We start from the raw sequence: 26,091 nt of genomic DNA, 5'->3' as shown, positions 1-26,091 counted from the left end.
GACGTGGGGCTTACCTGGGCCTCCTCAATATTTTATTTAAGTTGGCACCCCTGGTTCAGTGACAGGAGCGTATGGTTTGCATTCTGAAGATACTAGGAGAACTGTTGGCGGTCCAAATGCATCAATGTAGTTTCCTCTAACTGTTGTGGACCCCATCAGTCTCAACATGTATTAGTCATTGGTGAGGGATAATGGGAGTGAAGAGTCCCACATTATCTGGAAAGCACCGTAAAGGCCTGTAGTGAGCAACACTAAGCTGGATGGACAAATAGTCTGCCTCGATATAAGGCAGTGCACTGTATCTTAGGAGTATACTGGGGTCTCGGGGTGTCTTCTTGAGTATCCAAGACATACCAGAAATCAGTAGATTTCAATGCGAAGGAAGATGCCTTTAAGGCCACAGCAAGAAACAAATTGACATTCCGGCAATGCAGCCATCTTTCGGTCCCTGCATGCTGCACATAGTGCAATAGCGAAGGAATGGACACGGGAGAGCAACAACTGTTAAAGGTGATGACCTTCAGATGAGATATTGAACTGACCTCTGTTCTGGTGGCTGATCAGGTGGAGATTAAGAATTCCACAGAGCACTGTTTGCAGAACACCATCTTCTGCTCCAGATCTGCTAATGCAGGTTTGGATTTCAGAAGCCGAACTAGCAGTCCCAAAGGAAGAAGCGTCCCGGTTCACTCGATGGAACGCTACAAGAGGAAAACAAGCCGAAACCTGTTGTTGTTGTTTTAAATGGTTAAATATTAGCCCAGGTCACTAAGCTGAATGCAACCACCTGTACTTGATGATGGAGGCTGAGATAAGGAAGCCTCGACAATACAAATGCAACCGGTGGAGAGGCCAGTTTGGGCAGGCTGAATTGGAGGAAGTCCCAACTGCACCCAGAAATGCCACATGCGCAAATGCACCAAAGATGCTGACATTCAGGAGCACCGGAAGAACTGGGGGTGGGGGACCTCAGGCCTGGGTGGCTAAATGTGGCCCTGCACACCTCTCTCTCTGGCCCTGAGGACTCTCCCCAGCCACACCCTTTACTGGCCCTGCTACACACCATCCACCAGTGCTTTTGCCTGGCTGGAATATGTCCTTCAACTCTTGCTTCCCTGGATAAGAATAATAGAATCATAGAATTGTAGACTTGGAAGGGACCACGAGGATCATCCAACCCCCTGAAATGCAGGAATCTTTTGCCCAATGTGGGGCTTGAACCCACAATCCTGGGATTGAGAGTCTCATGCTCTACCAACTGAGCTATCACAGAGGATAGTGTGGGGTGTGATAATGCTTGCAGAAACAAATTGAGTCATTGCTCCACCTTCTTTTTCCTCTGGCCATGCCCACCAGCTACATGTGGTCACCAGAAGCTTGTAGAGAAGGGAAATATATATTTTTTATTTTTATAATTTTTAATTTCACTTCTATACCACTTTATATTTTTAAGGAAATAATAATAATCTCACAATGAATTAAAACATATTATTATTATTATTATTATTATTATTATTATTATTATTATTATTATTTTATTTATATCCCCCCCTCCCCGGCCAAACTGGGCTCAGGGAGGCTAACATCAAAGTATATAATACATTAAAACATAAAATCCAAATGAAACAAACCAGAATAAAGCTTTACTGAAGAAAGTCAAACATAAAGTATACATTCAAAGCAACAAAATTAGCAGGAAACTAAAACGTTTTCTTAAAGATTTCCAAATAAAAAAATGACAAAGGAGAATTACAACCACGGAATGTGCATTTAACACAGCAAAGTTACCAAAAATGAAAAGAAAAATTCCTTAAACATTTCAAAATAAAACATGACTAAAGGAAGTCAAATATAAAATACAAATGATTAACAAGAGAATAAAATATTATCTCAAGTATATCTGCTGTTGCAGCCAATCCTGCTCATGGTGGTTCATGGCGGGCAACGGCTGTGGAAGCTCAGGCTCACTTGGGTCTGCATGAAGCGAAAGCCAAGGTGGCCTGCGTCCCCCAGGCTGTAGAAGGCTTCCCACCTCTGAATTGGGCCAAGCCACACTTTTGTCAATGAGTTTTTTTAAGAATGACATCAGGTGCCTGGATCACCTCCAAATATTTTAACCAGAAGAAGCTGATCTGCCATGCTTTTTTAACCTTGCAAGTTTCAACCTGGCAATAATCCTTCGTAACAAGAGGTGAAAACTGGAGCAGGGGCACTGAGGCTGGGAATGATAAAAAGAGACTCTGAAACTGGTGAAAAGTTAAAAGCTATCTATATCCCTATCCAGACATTCTCCTTTCTTTCTAAAGAGAAATTAAAATTGCATCTTTTTAAAAAAAATTGCCACCGAAATGACATTGTACGCTGGATTAAAATGCTGAGCCCACCTTTAATTTCCTCCTCTTTACATGCAAGTTCATGACTGGCAGGTTGTGTCGCCCTGTTCTTATCATGTTAAAGGCCACCATGGCAAAAAGCCAGAAAGCGCTTTCATAGTCTTTTGACACGGTGCTGGGGATTTTTCTTGTCTGAATAGCAAGGCCTTATTCTCCCCGTTTCCTCTGTTCCCCATTATATAGCCCAGCAGCCATTCAAATCAAATAATGGTGTGTTGTGTTTTGTTTGTTGGCTCTGAACAGCAGTGAAGATGTGTGGGGCACACTCACAATCCTTGGAAACGGTCGATGAAATACAAACTCTTGGGGAGGGGTGCGGTGCGGGTGGAAGCACACAAAAGGCGGGTGTCAAAAGGGTCACTTTATTGAACCACAAGGCTTTTGATTCCGGCCACCAGTACGAAAGGACGACTTGCTGTGAGACATCAAAAGGAAACAACCTCTCCCGAACGCTTTCTGTCACGGCTTGTGCAAACAGCAATGTCACAGAAATGTTAAATGCTTGAGAGCCATGTGCCACACTGCCAGAGCCAAATCGCAAGACACCTTCAGCCATTACACGCAGAGGCAACCCAAGCCTGCAATCCTAAACTCCCATTATTGGGGAGTAAACCCCGCCAAACTTGGTAGGGCTTCTAAGAAAGCATGTATGGGCTTGCACAGTTGGTTTTGCCAACAGTGCTTCAGCATGCGGATAGAAGATCAGAGCCCTCTCGCACAATCCCCACTCTTTGTGGCTGTGTCTAGAAAATGCTCAGTGTGCACCTGGGATGTTTAGCACACCAGCACAAAGCCTATTTTGTTGGTGGTGGTGGCAGCAGCGGCATGCTGAAAGGTTAAACTGATCTGCATGGAACTCTGTGCATGCAACCGTCTTAGCATGCGGCTATATCACAAGCATATCACTTCACATGCACCTCTTGTGAGTGATCGTAGAATCATAGAATTGCAGAGTTGCAAGGCACCCACAGAATCATCTAGTCCAACTCCCTGTAATGCAGGACTGTGCAAATGGGACTATAGAGGGATAGAACCTGCAACCTTGGCATTATCAGCACCACGCTCTAACTAACTGAGCTATCTAGACTCGTTTGTGAATGGCCAGAAACCTGAAAAGTCCCCATGTCCAGGTTTTTATTGTTTATTAATGAAATTTAGAATTATTTTCCCAGTCTTGTCCTCACGCATGATGCACCAAAACACCTTAATTAACAAAGATGACACTTAGTCTAAAAATAATGTAAAATCCAGAATGTACCTCAATTGTAATGAGCTGGATGTGGAGAGGATTGCCTTATGTTTTGAATACTGAGGACTATCACTTTATTTTTTATTTAATGCCCTCCGTGCAAATATATCCTAGGCAATTCACAGTAATATTTTTTAACACCATACAATTAGATAATTAAAATGCTGTTGATGTCCTCCCCAAACAATTAAAGGCACTTCCCAAATTCACTATGCCTTCAAAACCAACTTCGGTGACTCAATTACAGCATTTAACATACGTATAAGCTTCCTTTCCCATCAGAACATTTAAAAAAGCATTTCACTTTAAAAATCAACTAGCTGTGATGTTTACATTGTACCTCCATTCTGGGAGGCAGGATACCTCTGAATGCCAGGTGCTGGGAAGTGAGAAGAGTGATGCTGCCTTCTGGTCCTTCTTGCAGGCTTCTCATAGACATCTGATTGGCCACTGTGAAAACAGGATGCTGGACCAGATGGGCCATAAACAACTGATCCAGCAGGCTCTTCTTACATTCTTAACCAGATGCTTAAAAGACAACAGCACACACACCATCAAACTTCCCGGGGGGTGGGGGGGATTATATAAATAGAGCAGCACAACTCCCCCCCCCCAAAAAAGCCTTCTGCTCTCTTACTGCCAGCCATTTCTGAAGGTGGTTGCCTTCCAAGAAGGACCTCCGTCCAGCTTCGCTCCCATGCAGGTTGACATGCTGATTTATATGCAGGGATGACTTCTAAACTCAAGGCCTTCCATAGGCTGTGACCCACTGACATGTTCGAACTTTTGGAAAGTTTCTGCTCTGCATGCAAAGTGAATGGGGCACTTTCGGCCGGTGGGGAGGCAGCCCGAGGCAGTGGGGAGAGGCAGGGCTTCAGCCAGTCCTGCAGCACCCTCATGAGATCCCGTGGGAAATTGTAGCATCCCATGCAATGGGGGTAGTAGAGGGTCAAGTGCAGTGGTCCCCAAACTAAGGCCCACGGGCCGGATAAGGCCCGAGGGACTCGTTTATCCGGCCTGCGGCAACCCCCGCCACCTGGTGCCACCACCCGCTCTTACTGGCGCTGCGCGGCTGCCCACTTCTGGGTCGGAGGAGCATCGGAAATAGCTTGTGTGCATGCGTTATTTCCGGTGCACATCCGGGTTGGAGGAGGCCCGTGCACATGCGCACAAGCTATTTCTGGTGCTCCTCCAACCCGGAAGTGCACCGGAAATAGCATGTGCGCACGCGTATGGGCACGTGCTCCCCTGCCCTCTGTGTGAGTGGCACTGGAAACATTGGCCTGAGGCGCGATAAGTTTGCTGACCCCTGGTCAAGTGCTTAAAAGCCTCAGCCACAAAGAGGTTGGGGCCATTTTGCCCTGTGTGCTTTCCCACATGCTTAGTGAGGCCTTGTTAGGGCCTGTCTGTGTTCTTTGGGTCACTGGTTAACAGGTCCAGAAATGATTCCCCCCCCAAAAAAAACCCTCAGTTGGCTCTGGGTTTCCCACCTCTTTCCCTCAGTGAGCACTTTGACATGCTAGGCGTTCTCAATCTTCTGCCACTACTTCGTGCACAAACAGCATTGGGCAGGATCAGACTAGTAAGGATATCCCCATAAAGGGCCTGGAGGGGATGATAGGTTCAAGGCATGGTCCTAGCTCGGATGGGGCCCTGCCTGGCTGGGAGTGGACCTCTCCCCCAGATGTCCAGTGGGACCTTGTGGGCAGATCCCATGGGCTGGTTGGGTGCTTCCCAACCATCAAACAAAATGCCACTCCAATAGCAAGGGCTGGCTGGAATGAAGAACTTGCCTTTGCCCTCGTGCCATGCCAGCCCCACTGACCTGCCATATAATCAATAAAGCTGCACTTGTTTTCACCCAACACTCTTGAGCAGCGCGAGCCATTCCTACAAAAACCACGAGCCACAAACCTGAGATTCCCTGGTTGGTTAAGCAACTTCAAGGCCCTTGCTCTCTATTCTTATTGTTCTTTATCCTTCTACAAGACAGCCATTCAAGTGGAGAATGCCTCCAAATAGAGGACAGAGCTCTGGAAAGTAGGACACGTGGCCGTGCTGGCTATATCTCACGTAAAAATGGGATTCTGGTTTCCGATCTACTTAATTTAGTTTTCACAGCATCAAATAAGTAGGACAACTGCCTAAGTGGCTCATTTGTGCCAGTTTTCTCCTTCGCCTTCTTTATACAACTGTTCATGTTTGGATCGGAAGCACAGGAAGTGTGTACAGAAAGGCCTCTTCCTCCCCGATTTATGAAAGCTTTTCTTGGATAGAATGCCAGGCTGCGCTTAAAAAAAAATCACACTGGCATCAATAATATAAGCAGCATCATAGGCATATACTTCTTACCAAGCATGGGCATAGCCAAGAGGGGGCAGAGGGGACAGCTGCCCTCCCCCTCCCCAGATCAAGTAAAATAATAGAAATACTTAACTAACTGACCAATCACATTAGTCCTGTTTCCCTCTAACAAAAGTCCTGGCTTTGCCCATGTTACAAAGCCACATACAAAAACACACACAAAAAGCAAACCGCAAGTTAGTAGGCCAGTTTCTCTCCACCCAGCAGGCTGCCAAGGAAGAGACAAATCATTTGAAATTAAGCTAAGGGCTGTATGAAATCCTAGGGTAAATGATTGCCCGTCCCTGATGTTATGCAAGGGACTCCTTCACTTTCCCGCTCCAAACCTACCTCCCCCCTCCCCCCAAAATGGCACTGAACAAAAGCCTTCTATTAGCTCCAACAATTTTTCCCTCAAGCCTAATTCTCATCAAAGGAAGGGAAGGAGGTGAACACTGTAAACTAGATTGGGAGGCCCCACAGTTCCCCGTCTAGTTGCATCAATATTCTGATTCGGTATACATGCTTGGCTGGTTGTGATGATGGTCCCAAGAGACTGCCACCACCCGGTTTGCCCCTATCACATAGATTAGGAGAAAGTCCTTTCCTTTCAAGTTGAGACTTTCACAACATGTAAGTGATGGAGAATCTGAAAGACACCTGTGGCTGCTGGGTGTTTTGCTGAAGTTAAAGTACCTTCTGGAAGTTTGTTTATTTATCAGATTTCTTACCTGTCCTTCACTGCATTGGCCCACATCCTGCCCACTGCAGCCTCCAAGCTGGTCTGGCACCTGATGTGCCTCTCCTGATTCAGATGAGAGATGAGGGTGGCGGGAGAGAGATGGTGACACTTCATTCCAAATTCCCTGCTGACAGCACTCAGCAGTTCCAGATACAGTGGTACCTCGGGTTACATACGCTTCAGGTTACAGACGCTTCACGTTACAGACTCTGCTAACCCAGAAATAGTACCTCGGGTTAAGAACTTTGCTTCAGGATGAGAACAGAAAGCGGCACAGCAGCATCAGGAGGCCCCATTAGCTAAAGTGGCGCTTCAGGTTAAGAACAGTTTCAGGTTAAGAACGGACCTCCGGAACGAATTAAGTACTTAACCCGAGGTACCACTGTGAATGTTAAATAGCATGGTGGAAAAGATGAAACCGCGTAGGATGCCACTGGACAATTCCCATGGTTCTCACAATCAACCAATCCCCCAGCCCCCCAAGTCCACTCTGCACTCCATCTTGTGCTCATTACATCTCTACAGTTTGTGCCTCACTTTTGGTGTTGCTTTGCTGGCAACCCAGTTCCTCCTCGTCAGCGGGAGGAGGTTTGTAGCTCAGCGCATATGCTTTCCACACAAATGTTACCATTGTTTGCCGGAAGAGCTAGGGAAGAAGCCCATATGAAACTCTGGAGAGAAACCCCAACAGTCAGTGTAGAGACAATGCTGAATGTTGGACGAGCCACTCATTTGACTTGGTGTAAGCTGGGCCAGCCCTGCTATTAGGCAGAGTAAAGCAGCCTCCTTAGGTGGCAGATGCGGACGGATGGAGAACAGATGCTGTGTGCATTAAGCAGCTTGCCCTGTGCCTCTTAAGCTTGCCTGCTGGCCTCAGGTGTGGTGGAGGCTCTGTCCCATTACCAGTGCTGAAGTAAGATTCACCTGCCAGTCCTAGGCTTGCCATGTGTCCAGAATTTCCCAACAACAAAAAGTCCGGGAAAATCCGGACGTGTGGCAACCCATGTCGACAGTGTCGTTTTGGGCAATTTTTGTTAAAAATTGCTCAAAAACGTCATTATTTTTTTCTGCAGCCTCTTGTGTTCTTATGAGACAGTATGGAAAGTGAGCATGACTTGCAAACACTGTTCTGTATTTTTAATGGGTGCTTGGCTTTTTAAAAAAATAAAGGCTAAGAGATATAAGATAGCACAGCTATAAGTAGCAGAAGGCTTGTGCAAGTTCAGAAGTGCTGTGAACTAGAACAAATCATGTAACCTCCTCTTTTTCTTTTATTACACCAGGCAGGTACACTTGAAAATGTACTGGGCATGAGTAATAAATTAACTAAATATCAGTGTTGTCCAAGTAATCTGCCAGCATTCAGGAGGGCAGATTGATAGATAGGTAAAAGCAAAAGGGTACATTATCATTAAGCTGCAATTACATTCTCTGGTTGGAGCTATCTAAAAATGTAGCAGAACCTGGAGCAGAGAAAAGTGACAGATGCTACAAGCAAAAAGAAAAAAACCACCCTTGATTTCACAGCAAACTCCTTTTTCATATAATTAATGCAAAACGGTAGCTAGTAACCATTCCACTTACTCCTCCACAGTGCAATCCTATGTTCCTCTTATTCTGAAGCAAGCTGCATTGGATTCACTGGCGCTTACTCCCAGGTAAAGGTGCATAAGCTTGCATGCTGAGACCATTAACAGTGCAATCATACGTATATGTGTCTACTCAGAAGAAAGGCCAGTGGTTTTCAGAAGCTGGCATAGTGTTGCAATCAAAATGGATTAATGTGACATGCCAGCTATAAGGTGCTTAACTTCCTTGAGTGCTGCTGTGGTGTGCAGGCTTGTGAGTTAGGGAAACATGGCACCTAGGGCGTTCTAGGACGGTAGTGTAGTGCAGATGTTTAAAATGCATCTTTCAACCTCAGATCTACTTTCTACTCATAAAATGTACATGATAATGAGGTAAGGAATTCCTTTCACCTTGCTGAGAAAAAAAGGCCATGTAAATAAATTGAAAATGAAGTGTTTTGTTGTTGTTGTTGTTGTTGTTGTTGTTGTCTGACTTATCCAATAGCTTATCCAATAGTCATGCCTGCTGCTGTTTTATTTTTTGTATGTAAATTTATTTTAGCTATATGTTATTTGGACATTTGGGGATATAAAACCCAATAAACAATAGCTCAGGCCTTGTTGAGCACAACCAAATATTGGCTTCCATTCATATTGTACATTGAACAAGCTTTAAATCAAGTCAGCGGCTGGTTTCATAGGCAAGTTACACCTGGAAAGAATGCAGCCACCCATCCTTCAACCATCAGTTCCAGGAACACCTGCTTGGGACTGCGTTTGGCACAGGACAGTACCCACCAAGAAAGTTGCTTTAGATCAGACTTTCCCAACCTGATGCCATCCAACTGCTTTGGACTACATTCCCCATCAGGCCCAGCCAGAATGGCCAGTGGTCGTGGCTGATGGGAATTGTAGTCCAGCAACATCTGGATGCCACAGGCTACAATGACAAATTCCAGATGTTAACAGAGCTGGCTCAAGATATGCTTGAGATATGGAACAGCAAATGCCTGCTCTACCCTTATTTCAAGGTGATTAGCCGTAGTACCCTAGGCCAGTCCAGTTGTTTTGGCACCTGAAGCAGATAAATCACCCAAATGACTCTCCTGCTCCCAGTCAGTAAAAGCACAACAATGAATTAAAGAATTAACAATTTGCTGTCCTTTTATAGCACCCCAAAAAAATCTGACTGAGGAGGCTCCTTCACTCTGCCTCACAGGAAGGCTGCCCAGACTAGCACTGTGGGCTATTTAAACTCACCGCAGAATAACCCCAAGACAAATTGGAAAGTTTTGTTGTGTCCTCCCCTAGCACCAATCAACATCAGCGAAAGCGTCAGCCTAGAAAATTAATAAATCTATAAACAGCAGGAAGAACCTTCCTTTAAGAGGTTAAAGCAGGAAACATCTTACTTTCTGCAAAAATTTACTGACAGTGCCTCATCCTGACTGAAAACCACAGGAGGCCATTTGTGTTGAAAATGGGAAGGAGGAATTCTGGCCATTTTGCAAGGAACTCAAGGAGCTGTCTCATTTTGCTGATTCTTGAAGCTGCCTCAGCATTTGGTAACCTAATATCTCGGCATCGCTTAAACATTATGCTAATGAAAGGCTTTTGTGCAACTGCTTTACATTAAGCCTTGCCCACAGGAAAGTACAAGTTGTCATGTATTATTATTATTATTATTTTAAGAAGACAGATGGCAACTGTTATTTGTGAACAAGCCTCCGACTCAGCCCAGTTCTCCTCAAATCCAAGCTGCTCCCCTGCAGTGGCAGCGGCACGGAGACGGCAGCCAGAGGGAGGCTGCCAAAATCCACTGCCTGCCTAAGGCGCTCTGTTGCTCTTCGAGATTTCACAGGATGCGCTGCCGAGAAAGTGGCTGTGTGAAAGCTCCTACGGGGGGCCAAGCCACCGAGCTTCCCGGAGGAAGTGGTTGCTCATCACTCTAACCTGAGAAAAGAGGAAAGATGATTGGCTGCAACCCAATCCTTCACCAGCCCCCAGTAGCACCTCAACTCTGGGCACCAGGAGACCACAGGAATATCCACACACAGATTGAAACTTTTCCATTGCCCACTCCAGCTCCCTTCTGCTTGTGCCTCTGCTTCCCAACCCCTTTATGTTCTGCAAGATGCCTATGCTCTTGGCTTCTAGGGCTGGCCACTTGATTTCCAGACAGCTGTTCCAGGACATCAGTATTTGTCTCATGTCTTCCCCAGCCCTCAATAGCCCATGAGCAACCACTTCCTCCGGGAAGCTCCACTCGCTTGATGCCGTTTTGCCACAGCTTTGACACAAGGGTGGGGGACTTCTAGATGTTTTTGGGCTCCAGTTCCCATCACTCCTGGCCATTGGCCATGCAGGCTGGGGTTGAGAGGAGTTGGGTTCCAACAGGCTCCCCGTCCCTGTTTTACCATATCACCTCCTATGGTCAGAAGGCATCAAGGAAGGGCAACAGGTCAGCTGAGTGGTAGAGCATCTGCATTTGATCCAGGATGTCTCAAGTTCAAGCCCCAGCATCTTCAGGTAGGGTTGGGAGAGGCTTCTGCCTGAAACCTTGGAGAGCTGCTGGCAGTCAGTGTAAATAATACTGAGCAAGATGGACCAAAGGTCCGACTCGGTATAAGGCAGCTTCCTATATTCCTAAATACAGGGGCAGGCCAGCCATTAAGCAGGGTGAAGCATCAAGGGGTGGACAGGACACACCACTCTTGCCTTTTTTGGTGGCACTGAAGTTTCCCAATGGTCACTATTGGGACTGCTCCTTTTTAGCTTGTTCATAAATGACTTGGAGTGAACTGATTACGCCCAATTGTTCAGGTTGGTAAGAACAACAAGGGACTGTGAGGAACTCCAAAAGGATCTCTCCAGGCTGGGCGAATGGGCATTCAAATGCTGAATGCTGTTCAATGTAAGCAAGTATATATATTGGAGCAAAAACTCCTAACCATATACCATATACCAACACGGCAGCTGCAGGCACACAAGTGTCTAGAAAGGCTTTACCTGGCCCCCCACTGAATTCAGACTTAAAACAAGTGGGGGGAAGCTCTGGCCTGCTGGCCAAATTTGGCCCTCCTGGGCTCCCCATTTGGTCCATGTCACGTATCTGTTTCAGGCAAGCCACACCCACTTGCTTTATATCTGATGTCATTGATGAAGTCTGACATCGGGTAGGGAAGGGCCAAAGGGGGCTTTGCAGGCACTGTCAATTGGGGATGCCTGCAAAGCACTTTGTGCAGTACTTCCCAAGCAGCAGATAACTAGCTGACCGTTGGCCTTTTGGAAGTGCTGTCAAAAGGGCTTTGCAATCCCTGTGCTTGGGAAGTGCTGCATTCAGGGATTGTAGAAATAAAACAAAATAAAAGTGCAGTGCTTCCCAAATGTGCAACAAGCTCTTTGACAGGTGTCACTCATCTGAATCATTATGACGTCAGACAATATAATGATTTTGATGCAAAATCTGCATGCATGATTTACCCCTGTGGCATAGGACAATATGGATTTGGATTACGTGGGTTACAATAGCTCACATGTGCACCATTTGTTCAATGGGCACTGGTGCTATAATTTTTCTCATGAGTTAAACCCCGCCCCCACTTCCTCACCCTAATAGTACAACGCTGGTCATGCAGATCAGAATCACCATCTGTACAAGTAAAGACGAACTCCTTGTACAATTCGTTTCAACAGTTCAGTGGGCAGAGAGCTGGTGGCAAGGCATCACCTGATCGCAGTGACCTCCAAGCCTACCTCCCTTGGTGTTATCTGGATCACTTGCCCCATAATGTGTCCTTGTTGGGGCAGGGGGGCTTCTAAGTTGCTTGAATTAAGTTCAGCTTGAAGTAATATAAATATACCATTTCTTCCATGCAGCACAACTTCAGACCGCAGTCCTAGTACACTTTGAAGAAAGGTCTTCTAAAGTACAGGACATTTTTCCACATAAATATGTTTTAAATCTTAACATTCTCTCTTAAAACACATTTATGTGGAAATAAGTCCTGTTGGTTTTAAGCAGCTTTCTTCCAAATAAGTAAACACTAAGAGAGAGGTGAAGGTTACAGTAACACTGCAAGGGACATATAAAACATTTGGATAATCAGCTGCGAGAGCTATATTTACACTGGGTTACTTTGACATAGAGTTGCATAGGAAGCAAAGTGATAAATAACAAAGACTTGCTGGCAACTCAATATTCACCATGTTTAATCAGAAGTCCTGTTGATTTCAATGGGGTTAACCTCCAAACAGGCAAAGTTAGGATTATGGCCTTAAGTAGCAAAATCCACATGAGGATTCAATTATGAACACATTTATGCAATGACGTTTTACGATTTAAAATGTAGTAACTATTTGAGACCCCAGCACTGCCTTGCGATTTGTTCTGGCAAACCGGTTTGGTCAAAGCAATCTGTAAACATTCGGGGCAACTCCAAGGAAGAGCAGCTTTCTGCTCATGGGATCCTATGGAAAGTTGTTACCCTAAATACAGTAAACTCTATGCCTGTTTTCTGGGATCGGTTACATTATACAATGCAACAGGGCTTAATCAAAGATATAAGTTGGTAGGACTGCTGTCTTCGTTGGAAGTGAATTCCACTAGAATTTGCAAAGTGTACTTCTGTATAAAGGTAATTAGCATGGGTGGCCCAATTCTATAAATACACATAGGAAGGCCACTTATGCATTGCCGGGGGGGGGGGGCAAACTAAGGAAATGCATCACCAAAAAACACACTTGTTTGGAAGTGGAACAGTCTCCCTCAGGAAGTTGTGGACTCTCCTTCCTTGGAGGTTTTTAAGCAGAGGTTGGATGGTCATCTGCCATGGATGCTTTAGCTGAGATTCCTGCATTGCAGGGGTTGGACTAGACTGACCCCTGGGATGCCTTCCAACTCTAAGATTCTGTGATAAAATGTGCATGTACGAATTTATATGTATACATTCACAATCTACTATATATCTTGGAAAGTTTTTGTTTGCTCAGAACTTGGATGTCTCTGAACTTATCACGAACGCATTTTGCATGACGGTTCCCGAGAATAAAGAGCAGGTTTTCACTGTATGTTTGGATGCAGCTGGACACCATTTGGAATCAAGATGGCAGACCGAACCTTTCAAACCTGCCCTAAACTTTTGGTTTCTTAGCACTCCTGAGGAAATACTGGATACAAAGCTGCTATTTAGAAACAATCACTATCCTTTAGTTAGAAATGCAATGGGTGGGATTCAACATCACGCTATTACGAATGTTCCACCTGCACAGGAATTTCAGCTGCTCCCCCCTGTGCACTCTTCTGGGGGTTCTCCCAACCTACCCCAGTCAATTTCAGGGGGCATGCAGAAGGAAGCCCCATTGCACACATGGAAGTTCTTAAGCAGTCCTGCCCAACACATTTCACCAGGGTACAAAAAACTAGCCAAGTGACCTGTAGGCCTGCTCAATCTGCTGCCCATGTACTAATTGTATATAAGCAATTCAATACTCCTACTGCTCTTCCTTCGTTCTCTTTAAAATGTGTTTGGATTAGCTAGCCCTTCGAATAGAAGACTGTAAAGGAAGACACAAAAACACCATTTGGGGCTGGCTCTACCATTAGACAGAGTGAGATGGCCTCCTTAGGCAGCTATTTCTGTGTGTCATAAGACAGCAGACAGCTCTTAGTAACTTGATGGTTGTATTTTTTTTCTTCTGCCAGAAAGGGGCAGAGGTGCATATGGGATTTTCTCCCTCAGGTGCCAACACAACTTGAGCAGCCTTAGCTACGCACCTTGGCTTGTGGGAGAGGGCATTATTTGTTGTTCTGCCTCAGGCAGCAAAATCATGTCTTGGGCAAGCCCACAACACACATTTTCATAACTGCCCCCTCTTTTCTAACTTTGAAAAGGTTGTAGACTGACTATTCTTTAGCTGACCAAACCCTGATAAAGGTAAAAGTAAAGGGCCCCCAGACTTAAGTCCAGTCAAATGCTACTATGGGGTGTGGCGCTCATCTCGCTTTCAGACCAAGGGAGCTGTTGCTTTCCGGGTCGTGTGGCCAGCATGACTAAACCACTTCTGGTGCAATGGGACACCGTGATGGAAACCAGAGCACACAGAAATGCCGTTTACCTTCCCATCACTGTGGTACCTATTTATCTACTTGCACTGGCATGCTTTCAAACTGCTAGGTTGGCAGAAGTTGGGACAGAGCAACAGGAGCTCACCCCATTGGGTGGATTCGAATGGCCGACTTTCCAATCGGCAAGCCCAAGAGGCGCAGTGGTTTAGACCACAGCGCCACCCTTATAGTCTTTGTTAAACTCCTTCATAAAACTCTTAATGTCATTTTCTGCAATAGTTTGGGTCACTATGTTGAGGCAAAGCACTTGTTCATAATGCCACCAAGTAAAATGAAAACATTTGACATCGTCGTTCCAGAACAGGCCACTGCCTAGCTTGTAAAAAAGAAGAGGAAAAATAAAGTTATTGAATGTTTTCAATAAAGAGCTTGGTTGCATTATAGATAAGCGCTGTGCTTCCATGGCTGAATCTGAAATTAAAATGCATGCTGGGAAACATTAATAACACAACTTCACTCACTACTGATATATTTATGTTCATTTATTCCAGCTGTTATGTCAGGCCAAACACCCTAGAGAATGTAAAGAAGGCATTGGAAACCATTCAGTTACATTCAACCCGTTTTAACAGGTTCCAGGTCTCTTAATTAGTTTAAAGAGGACCTTCTGCCAACTGCGGCTGTTGAAAACACTCAAAAGAGAAACAGTGACCTCTTCTGGATTTTGTAAAGAAGTCAAAACTGTATTTGGCAAGAGTCTGATATAATATTAATCTAAGAGGAGGGTTTTATTTGCTCTCCTTTATGGGGGAAAAATGTAAATAAAGGATGTCAAACACATTTCATGTTGACAAAGGATGTTGTTTTTGAAAACTGACTCTTTTATTAATTAAGAAACATCTTCATCTTGGGAAAGCCAGGAAACCATACAGCTTCAAAGCATGCAGAGCTTCAAAGCCAGATATAAAGACTAAACAATTAGTTGAAAAACACTCATCTCCCTCTTTCAAGTGAAGAGTAACTTGACTTACTGGCCCAGTTATTGGACCAGAATTGCTAGATTATACAAACAAAATGCCTTGGCATGGTTTGGCGGTTACATTTCACTCCAATACAAAGGACCAAATAGAGAGTGCATTCAAATGTTAAATGTTCATGTGAGCATCACCAAAGCTCTGACTCGCCCCCCCCCCCATGCTCCCTTATGCTAGTGGTTCACAGGGAAGCCATAAAACTTATAACATGGTTGGGGCAGATGATGCAAAGTGCCTTGATTCCATCATTGCAATGACCACTAAAGCCAGAAAATTAGGAGTTCAGGAATTACACTTACCCTGAATCACATCATTGGTCAATATAGCTCAATACTGTCTACAATGACTGCCAGTGGTTCCCCAGAGGTTCAGACAGGAGACATTCCTAGCCTTCCTGGAGAAGCTAGGTGTTGAAACTGGGACCTTCTGCATACAAAGCAAATGCTCTTTCTCGGAGCATGAAAATCTACCCACTGGGCCTCTCTGCTTTATCTACCACATTTAACTTGTTCAATTCACCACCTACAGATGGGCCACCACGTCTTCGGCTCAAACGACACATTACATTAAGTATGCATTCTTCTAAAGCGTGCACAAAACTGGCCATTTCCTTTTCAAAAACTACAACAGCCATTTGGGCCCATTGGCAGCGAGGTTACTACTCCAAGTGCTTTTCCAGCCAAAAATCACACACACACACACACTTTCCCCTTAAAGGTGCTGCTTACTGCAAATCCCTAAGATTCCAGGAATACAGATCCTACCTGATCCCAACAGCATTTACACTGTTCTGTTTTATTTTGCTTTGCATTTCCCAACTCTCTAATTAATATGCAAAACTTTCTTTGGCTAGAAATTATCAAAGCATTCGTTCCAGTTTCAATCCTACTTTAACACAAGCCGCACATTCCAGACCAAAATACACTTTTATTCATTTGTATGTATTTATTATTCCATTTATATCCTATCTTTATTCATCCCTGTGGGGATTCAAACCCTAGTCTTCAAGGTCATAGCCCAATACTCTAACCACTATCCTACACTGGCTCTATAGGAAGAAATACAAAAATGCTCTAAGATTGTTCTGGATCCCAATTAGCCACTTACTCTCCTTTAGTTATTCAATCCATTTTTCAAAAAAATCCCCACCAATTTTCTACTATCTGCCTATGATTGTTCTAGGAAAAACTATATTCAGGACACAGTCCTGTATTTGACCATTGCTGGCTGAGGATTTGACAGAAACTCAGCACCATAAGCAGAATGCCAGGGATGGTGAAGACATGACAAATATGCTGATGAAATCTGATATCAGCAGAATAGTGGGGCTTGTGTAGGTTTTCTGCCAGTCAAGATCTGCCTGTGGATGGGGTGGAGTCAGGATGGGGTGGCCCAGAAAAGTGCACAGCTACATGATATACTCCTCTAGGCTCCAGTGACCATGTCATAAACAGCCAAAGATGCAAAGAGTTTCCCTCCTGCTGACATCAGTGGGAGAGAAACCTCTTTAAAAAGATAAAAGGGGAAAACAAAACCTCCTTGCGTCAATGACCATCCTGCTCACTTTGCTGGGCCAGGCATAGGATATGGTGTAACTCATCACCCAATCGCAGCACACCAGGTATATAAATCTTACATAGGGAGACTGCAGCTGAAGGCACATCCCCACTTGCCCCATGCCTAGAGCTCCCACAGGCCAGTGTTGGTGATGGGGAAACCGTGAAAGAGGTGGGGGGATTTGCAGACACAGGCGTGGTTTCCAGAGACCTGTTTGTTGGGCGTTTGGTCTCATTGGTTTGTACGACATTTCTGCAGAGGTTATACAACACTGCCACCAAGTGGGAATTATCCCACACTTTCTACTGCTTCCCCCCATCACATTTCTTACTGCAACAAGTCTACTTTTTAAGCATGAGAAGCCTGTAGTGCTGTTGCTGTTTACCACGATGTACCCATCTTCTTGGAGGTGGGTTAAGAAGAAGGGCCACGTTATTTCATGGAGGAGCATAATTGGCATCTATTCAAATGGGTGAGAGATCCAAAAGTGATGGCAATCTGGAAGCGTCCACAGAGAACCGGCTTCCAGAACATATAGGGGAACTTGAGTACCTCACTTCTAGGGGGAAACCCCCACCCACCCAACAATATCCCCCACTCCGATCCAACAACCACATCGCACACAGGCAAGCAAGGGAAGTGGGAAACAGTGGCTTCAAAGTGTGACAATTGTGACCCATTTGTTCTATGTGAACATTTCTTTTAAAATATTTAATCCCATTTTCTTTGAGGAACTTCCTCCACAAATGAGGAACTGCCCTCCTTGCGGAGAGCTGCCTATTTTGTGACCGCAACATGAAGCTGTAATAAAAGGACTATAAATCCATCAGCTGCTCGTTAATTCTTATCTGTGAAGTTACCAAAGGGAGGGGAGGACTTTCCGAGCTTGATGCTCTGTGTTGTGCCATCCCATTCTGTAGCGTTCCCACCCCTACCCCAGCAGTGCTTGTGAGCAGCATAAGGAAAATGGAGCCCCTGCCTGGAGGGATGCTGGACAACTGGTAGAAGGAGCAAAGTTGTTGCTGCCCAATGGTTTTGGGTAAGGTTACCAAATGTTTTTCAATGAATCCGGGGACATTTTTCAACTTCAATGGATTTTGTATGGGGACTGATTTGTAAATCCGGGGACTGTCCCTGGGAAATGGGGATGTCTGGTTACCTTAGTTTTGGGTGCGGTGGCATTCTTTCATACGTTGTGTGGGGATGTATCATAATATACCCCTGCACAGCATGCAAAAGAATGGCACAGCACCCAAAAGCATGTCCTTTTCACTGTGAGTTCATTGGCTTCCTCTGTGTATGTTTTGTGTATGGTGGATTTTGGCTATGTGTTCACAGATGCTGGGGGCCTATCTTCTGTTTTTATGCTATTTTTGAATTTTCTGTTTTGTGTGTTTTCTCTTCTACTCCTGGGCTGAGCATGTATAGCCATCCTACCTGCTTAGCAGAATGCTGCTGACAGACCTACAGGTGAAACGCACAAAATTAGAATATTGTGGAAAAGTTCATTTATTTCAGTAATTCAACTTAAAAGGTGAAACTGATATATGAGATAGACTCACGACATGCAAAGCGAGATATGTCAAGCCTTTATTTGTTATAATTGTGATGATTATGGGGTACAGCTGATAAAAACCCCAAATTAACAATCTCAGAAAATTAGAATATTAAATGAAATCAGCAAAAAAAGGACTGCAAATAGAGCAATATTGGACCTCTGAGAAGTAGAAGCATGCACATGTACTCAGTACTTGGTTTGGGCCCCTTTTGCATCAATTACTGCCTCAATGAGGCATGGCATGGATGCAATCAGCCTGTGGCACTGCTGGGGTGTTATGGAAGACCAGGATGCTTCAATAGCAGCCTTCAGCAATTCTGCATTGCTCGATCTCATGTCTCTCATCTTTCTCTTGGCAATGCCCCATAGATTCTCTATGGGGTTCAGGTCAGGTGAGTTTGCTGGCCAATCAAGCACAGTAATTCCATGGGCATTGAACCAGGTTTTGGTACTTTTGGCAGGGTGGGCAGGTGCCAAGTCCTGCTAGAAAATGAAGTCAGCATCCCCATAAAGCTCGTCTGCAGAAGGAAACATGAAGTGCTCCAAAATCTCCTGGTAGATGGCTGTGTTGACCCTGGACTTAATGAAGCACAGTGGACCAACACCAGCTGATGGCATGGCTCCCCAAATCAACACTTCACATTGGACTTTAAGCATCTGGCATTGTGTGCCTCCCCATTCTTCCTTCAGACTCTGGGTCCTTGGTTTACAAATGAGATGTAAAAGTTGCTCTCATCAGAAAAGAGGACTTGGGACCACTGAGCAACAGACCAGTTCTTTTTTTCCCTTTAGCCCAGGCAAGATGCTTCTGGCGTTGTTTCTTGTTCAGGAGTGGCTTGACAAGAGGAATACGACATTTGAAACCCATCTCCAGGATCCGTCTGTGTGTGGTGGCTCTTGATGCACTAACTCCACTCGTTGTGAAAGTCCCCAACACATTTGAATGGTCTTTTCCTTACAATCCTCTCCAGGCTGTGGTCATCCCTGCTACTTGTGCACCTTTTTCTTCCACACTTTCACCTTCCACACAACTTTCCATTAATGTGCTTCGATACAGCACTTTGGAAACATCCAACTTCTTCTGCAATTACTGTTTGAGGCTTTCCCTCCTTATGGAGGGTCTCAATGATAGCTTTCTGCACAACTGTCAGGTCAGCAGCCTTCCCCATGATTGTGCTTCCTAATGCACCCATTGCAGGTGTTATGGATTGAATAGCTACTGCACCTTTTCACAATATTCTAATTTTCTGAGATTGTTAATTTGGGTTTTTTTTATCGGCTGTACCCCATAATCATCACAATTATAACAAATAATGGCTTGACATATCTCGCTTTGTATGTCATGAGTCTATCTCATATATTAGTTTCACCTTTTAAGTTGAATTACTGAAATAAATGAACTTTTCCACAATATTCTAATTTTCCGAGTTTCACCTGTATGTATTTATTTATTTTTTGAGTAGCCAGTTATTTTAATGATTATTCCATACTGCTTTTAATGCTTTTTAAAAAATATTTTGTTATATTGCTGTGCACTGCCCTGATATTTTGTGAGAGGGCAGACTATAAATATGTCTATAAATATAAAATAGCAGTGATGTAACTTTTCTCCCGGTGCAATTGCTGTGTAAGATTGTTCTGCTAATCTTCTGTTTATTAGAAGCCGTCATTATAATTTGCCCATATCGCTTTAATGAAAATTCCTCAATTGTTAAAATATTCCACCTCGAGGACAGATGTGTTTTCAATGAGAATTTGCCTTTATCGAAACACCATGAGCTCACAGCACTGATTAAATTATTACATGTTGCGAAAGGCAAAATAAATGTCTTATTTCTTGATTTTCTTTCATGTTTCACATCTATGGCCCTTTCATAGCATGCCATAGCATGCCATTGCTGTCTGGAAAGTTTTATTGTTGTATGTACATTGCTTAGGATAGGCTTTTTAAAAAAAATGGCTAATGCATTTTTCTAAATAAATAAAATAAATGTGGGATCTACATACTTTTTTTTGAAACATTAAACTCATTCTTAGCTACTTGCCCTGCAGCTTTTGATCACTGTGTGATATGCCGCTGTGTAACTAACTGACGGGTATACAATTTTATCTTAATGTTACACAAAGGCTAATTACATAGCAACAGTTACTAGCCTGCTGCTTTTCTTCTGACATGTTTGACAGATGGGTCACACATGCCAAATACATTTTTTTTTTTAAGTTTCTATCCATCAACAGCTTAGCTACCAACTTTGAAAACTTTCTCCCGATTTTATCTTGCAAGTTCTTGCAATGCGACCATTTTTACTGGAATATTTTTACTGAGTTTTGTTTTGTTTCAATTCGTCAACTCCAGTCTGTTGTTAAGGAATAGAAAAGAGAATTGGAAGGCAACAGCATTGCACAACGAAAGGTGAAAAGTTTATGCTCTCCCTTTCCCCCCTGTGTGTGTGGTTGTCGCTGAGATTTCCAGTTGGACCACCAGAATATCTGTTGGCAGAAACTGGAGCAAACTTATGTAACAATCTGCACTTTCTCATGCTAAATGCCGAACTTCAAAGGCATGTTTAATGTATTGCGGGTGCATAATCTAAACACATCATGTATTCAGCTGGCATGTTCACAAATCCCTATGCCACAGAAGTACTGAGAACGAAAAAGAACGAACTTGTAGATGGCATAAGAAACCCTGATCAGCTTCTGAACTGGCTGATAGAACATGGCATTTTTACACCGGAGAAAAAAATGGTCTTATCCTACTACAGAACAAGAACTGCAAAGAACTCCCGGGTCCTGGATATATTGGTTTCTCAAGGTGAGCGAGCTTGCAGGCTCTTTTTTTATCCATGTCTGAAACAGATTGAGCCACAGCTATATAACAACATGAGGAGTTATGTCAGCAATGTGAATGAAAGAATTGGTGATGCCAGAAGGCAACTGATAGGATATCTACTGGAGAAAGATAAAGGGTGGGTTCAAAAGGGTAATGTTCCTCACCAAGAAAAGAAGGATAGCCCCAGACAGGTTTTAGCTAAGCCAGAAAAGCTGACTCAGATCAAACGTAAAGTAAAACAGGATTCAGCTGCTGTGAAATCCCAAGACAATTCTTTCAATTCTCTTTCCGTCTTTGATTCTGTGGCTAAAGGTAATCTTTCCTATTTAGGAAAGATCTTAAAAGAGAATGATATTAATGCAGTAAACTCTGAAGATGAAACCCTCCTACACATTGCGGCGGCTCACGGGCATACAGAAATAATTGACTATCTAATTGGCAGAGGGGCTAAGCTGGAAGTTAAGGATAAGAAAGGAAGAACCCCGCTACACAGAGCTGCTGAGAGAGGTCACGGTGAAGCTGTGAAGATGCTGCTCCAGTCGGGTGCCAACATGTACACCTTGGATCAGGAAGGCAAGAGCCCCCTTCATTTGGCCCATCAGAACCACCACACCCATGTTCTGAAGAGCATCCTGAAAGAAGAGGCGAGGCGACACAAGAACCAACACAACTTCCTGCACATGGCTGCTCTCAGAGATGACAGTGAGCTGGTGCAAGCCATCCTAAAGAATGGCGCTTTGAAGGATGCCAAGGATGAGAGAGGACAGACTGCTTTGGGCTATGCCGTGTCTCGAGGGTTTGAGAAGACTGTCCAGGTTCTCCTGGAAGCTGGAGCCAACATTGATTCCAGCATCATTGATGTAGCCTTTAACAGCAACAGTCAATCTCTCTTCAAGTTATTGCTGGACTATTCCAAAGGCATGTCGCCGGCTACGATGGTGTCAGCTCTCTTTAAAGCCATTCAAAAGGACCTGCATGGCATTGTAGCAGCTTTAATTGATAAAGGTACTGACAAAAACGCCCTCGACGAAGCGCAGTACACACCACTGCTTGTGGCGTGCGAGATGGGCAAGACAGAGTCAGCAAAAGTCCTCATTGAAAAGGGAGCGAGCCTGAAAGACAAGACCCCAGACTCAAGCAGTGCTTTACATCTGGCAGTTCAAGCTGGAGCTTCCTCCATTGCAAAGATGCTCCTGAGCAAAGGATTGGATGCCAACATTGCCGGGCAGGGAGATCAGACCCCCCTCCACGTGGCCGCATTGCACAATAAGGGAGGGCTAGTTGACTTATTAATAGACGGAGGTGCAAAAATTGACTCGGTCACTAAAGAACTGCTCACTCCCTTGCACCTTGCAAGTTATAAGGGCCATGTGGAAGTTGCCCAAAAGCTGCTGCGGCGAAAGGCTAATGTCAACGTTAAGGATAAGCGGGCAAAGACAGCTCTGCATCTTGCTGCTGAAGCAGGAAACCCTGCTATGGTAGAACTGCTGCTGAACTACAATGCTGACTCCAATGCAACAGACAAGGAGAAAAAGACCCCGCTTCATCTTGCAGCCATGGGAGGTCAACTTAACGCAGTGAAAGCGCTGTTAGCGAAGAAGTCTAGGTTTGGTGCCAAAGACATGGACGGATCCACACCTATGCACTATGCCACCATCAATGGGAATGTGGAGATACTACAGGCCCTTCTGGCTGCTGGCAAGAATAAAAATATTGATGACAAAAATATTTGGAGGAAGACGCCGCTACATCTTGCAGCAGAACACGGACACAGCGACCTAATACATTTCTTCTTGAGCAACGGTTCAGCCATTAATGCTCTGGACAACAATAAGGACACACCATTGCATTGTGCTTGCAGAGCCGGTCATTTTAATTGTGTGAGCGCACTGGTCAGCTGGTCTGAGGGGGGTAAAGCAAATCTACAGGCCACAAATAGCCTGAAGAAGACTCCACTTCAAGTAGCAGAATCCAGCCCAACGGAAAGCCAGGCTCAAATTGTTACTCTTTTGAAAAGGAAAATGTTATTGATAAGATAAATGTGCTAAGAAGAAACTACATAAGAAGCACAAGTTGTTTCTTATTGCTGTCTAGTGCCTTGTTCTCACCTGTGTCTGGGCTGCCCTGCAGGAAATCAGTGGTTGGAACTCTTGATTATTATTATTTTAAATCAAAATCTTAAAGGACGGAGGGTTCCTATAAACAAGCCCACAAAAGGCCTTAGCCTTAAGAAAACAACTAGTCCATCCACTGGAGGTGGCTGGCAGAAGTGTTTCATTCCTCCCAAAGCAAGCCTTGCTGCATTCCTACAGAGGCAGGGCTTTCCTCACCTGCCAGTGCACTTGGTTTCTATTCTGAGCACAGAGGAGGAATGGGGCCCTCATCCCTCCTTCTCCTCAAGCCTACTCACTTGCCTGCATGCAATTCCATGCTGCCTACAGGTACTAGGCTAGTACTTAAATACAGTCATGGAAAGGTTAACCTTTTCCTGTAATGGCACCCAGCACACGGAATGCCATTCCATGGAGGGACTAAGCTATCTCCCTCCTTGCCAGTGTTGTTTTGGTTTGCTCTTCAAAATTATTCAGTTGGATTATCGCTTAGCATTTAGATTTTAGATTTAGATTGCCTGCCTATCTCTTATTGTTCCTGATTTGTTTTGATGTTGTATTGTTGTGTGCTGTTTTATTACAATTGATATTAGCTGCTTTGGACATAACCTTTTCGGGGTGTGGTTGGGATTACAGATATTACTGTACTAGGAGGGTTCTGCCCATGGGAGTAGCCAGGATTTTTGTTAGGGAGGGCAGGACATTGTTGGAGGGGCAGAAATGACGTGATTGGTCAGTTAGTTAAGTATTTATATTGTTTTACTTGCTTGGGGGGAAGAGGGGAGCTGCCCCCTCTTAGCTACGCCCATGGTTTGCCCCCCCCCCCTGCTCATTCCATTTGGCAACCCCCCAATGACCCCACAATAACCCCTATTTCTTTCCTTTTTCACCCCATGCAATTGCTAAACCTCCATTTCACTTTCCCAACTATATTTTTGAAGCAGCTACTCTCTTCTGTTCTGCAGCCCAACTTTGCACCTATTTCCCCCCCGTTTCCCCCTATGTACATGCCTCCCCCTCCATTTCGGCACCCCCATTCACACAGCCCCCGCTCCATGCCTCCTCTCCTTTCCTATTCTGTAGTCCCATTTGCACACATACCCTCATGATTATATGTTATGGTATCTTTAAAACCTGGTACGAGGGGGCACTGTGATCTAAACCACAGAGCTTAGGGCTTGCCGATCAGAAGGTCAGCAGTTTGAATCCCTGCAACAGGGTGAGCTCCCGTTGCTCGGTCCCTGCTCCTGCCAACCTAGCAGTTCGAAAGCTCGTCAAAATGCAAGTAGATAAATAGGCACCGCTCCGGCAGGAAGGTAAACGGCGTTTCCGTGCGCTGCTCTGGTTCGCCAGAGGTGGTTTAGTCATGCTGGCCACATGACCCGGAAGCGGTACCCTGGCCAGTAAAGCGAAATGAGCGCCGCAACCCCAGAGTCGCCCGCGATTGGACCTAACGGTCAGGGGTCCTTTTACCTTTACTTTATCTTTAAAACAAATAAAATTTTAACAGAAAGTATGTCAGTTAGCTTGTTCAGTTAGAGACGATTAAGTTTATGGTTGTTGTTTATATATGGGTGTTTGCTTGATAATAAAATATCTGAATTACTGCATTGAATCTGGAACTTCATGTTGAAGGCAATACATGGTAGGAGGGAAGCACTCTATGGGAACATACTATGAAAAATTTGTGGGATCCACATCCATTAACTCTCTCATATAGGGTAGATGAGGAATGAAAGAAGGAAAATAAGCGAAGAGGTGGGGGCTCTGAAAGGGGGAAAGTGACTGTTTTAAGCAATGGCAGAAGTCTGAACAAAGCAAAGGTGGAGAAACACCGTGAGTATTACTTATTTCATAAAATTTCTACAGTACACTGCTTGATTGTAAAAACAAAAACCTTCAAAACAATTTACAAAAAAAGATAAAACTAAATTTGTACGTGATGGTTGTACCTGTTCTTCCTGCTATATTGTTTATTTATAGAATTTGGTTCCCATTATTCCTTCAACAAGCTCAGAAGAAGCTTACATCAGGATAAAGCTGAGTCATGCTGACACCATTTAAGGCAGCTGACGTGATGTCTGCTCTCACACAATTCTTGGTGCCTCAACAACTTTATAGTTAATCTGAAAAGATACTCCCACATTTATGATTTCAGTCCTCTCTTTAGTCATAAATATGAAATTTCTCAAGGACCTGCGAAATGCGTGCATTTTACAAATCTCCTGTTGTTGTTTAGTCGTTTAGTCGTGTCCGACTCTTCTTGACTCCATGGACCAGAGCACGCCAGGCACTCCTGTCTTCCACTGCCTCCCGCAGTTTGGTCAGACTCATGTACAAATCTCCTATACCTGAGCAATAGGGCAATACAGTGGTACCTCGGGTTAAGAACTTACAGTAATTCGTTCCGGAGGTCTGTTCTTAACCTGAAACCATTCTTAGCCTGAGGTACCACTTTAGCAAATGGGTCCTCCCGCTGCTGCCGCGCGATTTCTGTTCTCATCCTGAAGCAAAGTTCTTAACCCGAGGTAATATTTCTGGGTAAGTGGAGTCTGTAACCTGAAGCGTATTTAACCCGAGGTACCATTGTAATCTAACATAGGCAGTGGCTACTGGCGTTGACAAAGGAATTTTTA

General features: G+C 44.4%; 2 protein-coding genes across 13 annotated transcripts in view; one reads left to right on the top strand and one right to left on the bottom strand.

Annotated features, from left to right (window-relative positions):
- The window catches only part of LOC310680970 (uncharacterized protein), a 133,548-nt gene that overhangs the window by 107,118 nt on the left and 339 nt on the right, over positions 1 to 26,091 (bottom strand). For 4 of the 12 annotated variants that reach the window (XR_014513024.1, XR_014513025.1, XR_014513026.1 and 1 more), the window contains exons 1-2: positions 6,717 to 6,990; positions 543 to 701 (exon numbers count right to left, since the gene is read on the bottom strand). Coding sequence is in view for 3 of the 12 variants with exons in the window: in XM_083448251.1 (XP_083304377.1) it covers positions 543 to 701; positions 3,983 to 4,092; positions 6,717 to 6,841 (394 nt within the window). In the remaining 9 variants the exon portion in view is untranslated. Of the gene's footprint in view, positions 1 to 542; positions 702 to 1,968; positions 2,219 to 3,982; positions 4,133 to 6,716; positions 6,991 to 26,091 lie in introns of those variants that run through there. The other 8 variants (XM_083448251.1, XM_083448253.1, XM_083448252.1 and 5 more) reach the window with 6 other exon arrangements.
- On the top strand, positions 20,750 to 25,254 carry LOC310680899 (CARD- and ANK-domain containing inflammasome adapter protein-like). Its single transcript, XM_083448042.1, has one exon. The coding sequence runs from the start codon at positions 21,113 to 21,115 to the stop codon at positions 23,381 to 23,383; it is 2,271 nt and encodes a 756-aa protein (XP_083304168.1). The 5' UTR covers positions 20,750 to 21,112; the 3' UTR covers positions 23,384 to 25,254.

The sequence above is a fragment of the Podarcis tiliguerta genome (genome assembly GCF_965153285.1).
Source record: "Podarcis tiliguerta genome assembly, chromosome: 6".
Classification (NCBI taxonomy): Eukaryota; Metazoa; Chordata; class Lepidosauria; order Squamata; family Lacertidae; genus Podarcis; species Podarcis tiliguerta.
This window is presented reverse-complemented; position numbering and strand designations above follow the sequence as displayed.

Bases quoted from the DNA above. Each gene is read 5' to 3' on its own strand.
- LOC310680899 (XM_083448042.1), top strand. From the start codon at position 21,113: ATGTATTCAGCTGGCATGTTCACAAATCCCTATGCCACAGAAGTACTG.